This window comes from Mus caroli, chromosome 11 (assembly GCF_900094665.2).
Source record: "Mus caroli chromosome 11, CAROLI_EIJ_v1.1, whole genome shotgun sequence".
Classification (NCBI taxonomy): Eukaryota; Metazoa; Chordata; class Mammalia; order Rodentia; family Muridae; genus Mus; species Mus caroli.
Genome location: NC_034580.1, coordinates 57,239,946 through 57,243,198, shown reverse-complemented (window position 1 = coordinate 57,243,198; position 3,253 = coordinate 57,239,946). Strand labels below are relative to the sequence as shown.

The 3,253-nt window shown below is 38.8% G+C and overlaps 1 protein-coding gene across 28 annotated transcripts in view; it reads left to right on the top strand.

Annotated features, from left to right (window-relative positions):
- Ncor1 (nuclear receptor corepressor 1) overlaps window positions 1-3,253 on the top strand; it is a 142,434-nt gene that overhangs the window by 41,157 nt on the left and 98,024 nt on the right. For all 28 annotated transcript variants that reach the window (XM_029483963.1, XM_021177219.2, XM_029483964.1 and 25 more), the window contains one exon: window positions 448-630. In XM_029483963.1, the coding sequence (XP_029339823.1) occupies window positions 448-630 (183 nt within the window). The remainder of the gene's footprint in view (window positions 1-447; window positions 631-3,253) is intronic.

Below are 3,253 nucleotides of genomic sequence, written 5' to 3'. Positions count from 1 at the left end.
TGTCCTGGAACTCACTCTGTAGACCAGGCTGGCCTCGAACTCAGAAATCCGCCTGCCTCTGCCTCCCGAGTGCTGGGATTAAAGGCGTGCGCCACTACGCCCGGCTGAGAGAATCTTTAAAAAGAGTAATGAATGAGATATCCAAACTATAAAAGTGTAAACATGTATATGTATTGCTTTATATATATTTGCAAGTGTGTGTGAATATGAAAATTGAATACCATAAAAGAAATAGTGTGCTGCTGTTGAAGAGCAGAGATGGCGTCTGTTTATGTCACCCCAGGAGCAGTAGTTGGCATGTCTTCATTTATCATTGCAACCAATAAAGGCTGTTTGTATGCTGAGAGAGACAGAGACACACAGACTCTGCAGTGTTTTAAAGACATTCTTGACTCGAACATTGACTGGTAGTGAGAAGTAAATTGTTTTATGATTTTTCTTCTAAAGGATTCAGCTTTTGGAGGCAAACATGAAGCTCCATCCTCTCCTTTGGCTGGGCAATCATGTGGAGATGATCAAAATGCTTCACCTTCAAAGCTTTCAAAGGAAGAGTTAATACAGAGTATGGACCGGGTAGACCGAGAGATTGCAAAAGTAGAGCAGCAGATCCTTAAACTGAAAAAGAAACAAGTAAGTGTGGCAAGCCCTCCCTGGTTACCGTCCTCCGTGTTCTAGAAGATGCTATGAGAAGCTTTCTGTGAGCGTTTGTTCTGCTGCTCGTTTCCTTCATTTCTCCTGCTGTCCTTATACTGTACTGTTCTGCCTATAACATAGGATATGGCAGGAGTTCTCACCTTTCCCAGTGCTGTAATCCTTTAGTACAGTTCCTCATGTTGTGGTGACCCCCCAACCAGAACATTATTATTTATTTTTTTTAAAGATTTATTTATTTATTTATATGTAAGTACACTGTAGCTATTCTCTGATACTCCAGAAGAGGGCATCAGATCTTATTACAGGTGGTTGTGAGCCACCATGTGGTTGCTGGGATTTGAACTCGGGACTTTCAGAAGAGCAGTCAGCGCTCTTAACCACTGAGCCATCTCGCCAGCCCTCAGAACATTATTTTTTGTTGCTACTTCATAACTGTAATTTTGCTCTGAATCATAATGCAAATATCTGTGTTTTCTGTTGGTCTTAGGCGATCCCTGTGCCCTGTGAAAAGGTTGTTCATCTCCCAAAGTGGTTGTGATCACAGGTTGAGAAGCACTGCTATATGGTGTTTATGTGTAGTAGATGATATTAAGGTTGCTAAAATGGTAATTTTACATATGGCAATATTATGCACAGGTAGTCTCATTTTGTTTTCCTACAGTTAAAATTTTCTAGCATATTATGTCATTATTTTCAGTAGTTTTATGTGAGGAGATAGTTGCACTTTGTTTTGTTTTTGAGATAAGTGCTCATTGAATATGTTGCCTAGGTTGACACTAAACTTAAGAGATTAAACTTCCTGAGTAGCTAGTACTATAGATTCATTCTATTAAAACCGAATTGGTGAAGCACCTTTTAAAATTGAAATGTATTTCACACAACGGTATTTATTATTTCAAAGTGTGCAATTAAATACTTGTAATATATTAATAAAAATTTGCAGGTTATCACCACTATTGAATCTAGAACATTTTTGTCACTTTTAAAAGAAACCCAAATTCATGAATACTTAGGAAGTGGTAGAAACAGAGATTATCTTCTGGAATCCACTTGTTTGTTATTGTCTATGTGAATTATCCAGTTAGGTAGAATCCTATGACATATTTTCAAGAATTGCTTATGTTATATTTACATGAACATTTTAAAACTGTTAATAACTAAATTGATTCTATTGTAGAATCATACCATATTCATCTATTCATTAATTGATAAACATTTGGTTTGTATCTGTCTGTTTTTAAAGATTTATTTTTTTTTAAATTTATGTATATGTGTGTGGATGCCTTTCAGAAGCCAGAGAAAGTGTCAGATTACTGGGGCTAGGAGTTATAGGTGGTTATGGACTTCCTCATGTGGGTGATGGGCACCCAACTCAGGTCCTGTAGAAGAAACCATCTCTGCAGCCCCATACCTACTTACATCTTGATTTTATTTTAAACTTTATTGTAAAAAATATTATAAATAAAAAACCACAAACTGAAGTTAACCCATTTTCTTCCATGGCTACTTTAAAAGTTATTATGGCCGGGCGTGGTGGCACATGCCTGTAATCCCAGCACTTGGGAGGCAGAGGCAGGTGGATTTCTGAGTTTGAGGCCAGCCTGGTCTACAAAGTGAGTTCCATGACAGCCAGGGCTATACAGAGAAACCCTGTCTCAAAACCAACCAACCAACCAACAAACAAAAAAACCCAGTTATTATGCTGTCACATTCATGTACTAGTTTTTACATGAATTTTTCCCAGTCTTATTGGCTATATACCCTGTGCGACGTAGGTGATAGAAGGGTTCTCTCTATGTAGTACAGCCTACTTGGCCTTGAACTCTCTGTTCTCCTTCCTCAGATTATAGAGTGTTATTGTATTAAGTTCACAAGTATTCGATACCACATTTGACTTTAGTTTCTTTTTCTTTCTTTTCTCTCCCCTCCCCCGCCTCCCCTCCCCTCCCCTCCCCTCTCCTCTCCTCTCTAAAAAATATGCATATATATCCATTAAGCACATGCAAAGACATTCAACGTTATCATTACGGAGAATATTACTAAGGAAATGCAAACTAAAATTACAGCATGACATTAGTGCTAAGAGAGCTGTTAAAAAAAGAAACTAGCCAGGCACTGGTGGCGCACACCTTTAATCCCAGCACTCCGGAGGCAGAGGCAGGCGGATTTCTGAGTTCGAGGCCAGCCTGGTCTATAGAGCTAGTTCTAGGACAACCAGGGCTACACAGAGAAACCCTTTCTCTAACCTTTTCACCCCTTCTTCCCTGCAAAAAGCTGACTTCTGCAAGTTGTTCTCTGACCTCCACCCGTGAAATGTGCTTTATGTGATCAGAGCTGGCAAACACACATACGAATAAACATTAAAATGTTTTCATTCCTGTTTTTCTATTGCTTTATGTTTTTAAAACAATGTTTTTATTTTATTACTGATTTTTTTTTTTTTTTTTTTTTTTTAATTTGGTCTTTTGTGACAGGTCTTCTCTGTTGTAGCCCTGGCTGTCCTGGATTCCCTTTGTAGACTAGGTTGACCTTGAACTCACAGAGATCTGCTGGCCTCTTGCTCCCTTGGGCTGGGATTAAAGGTGTGTGTCACCATGCC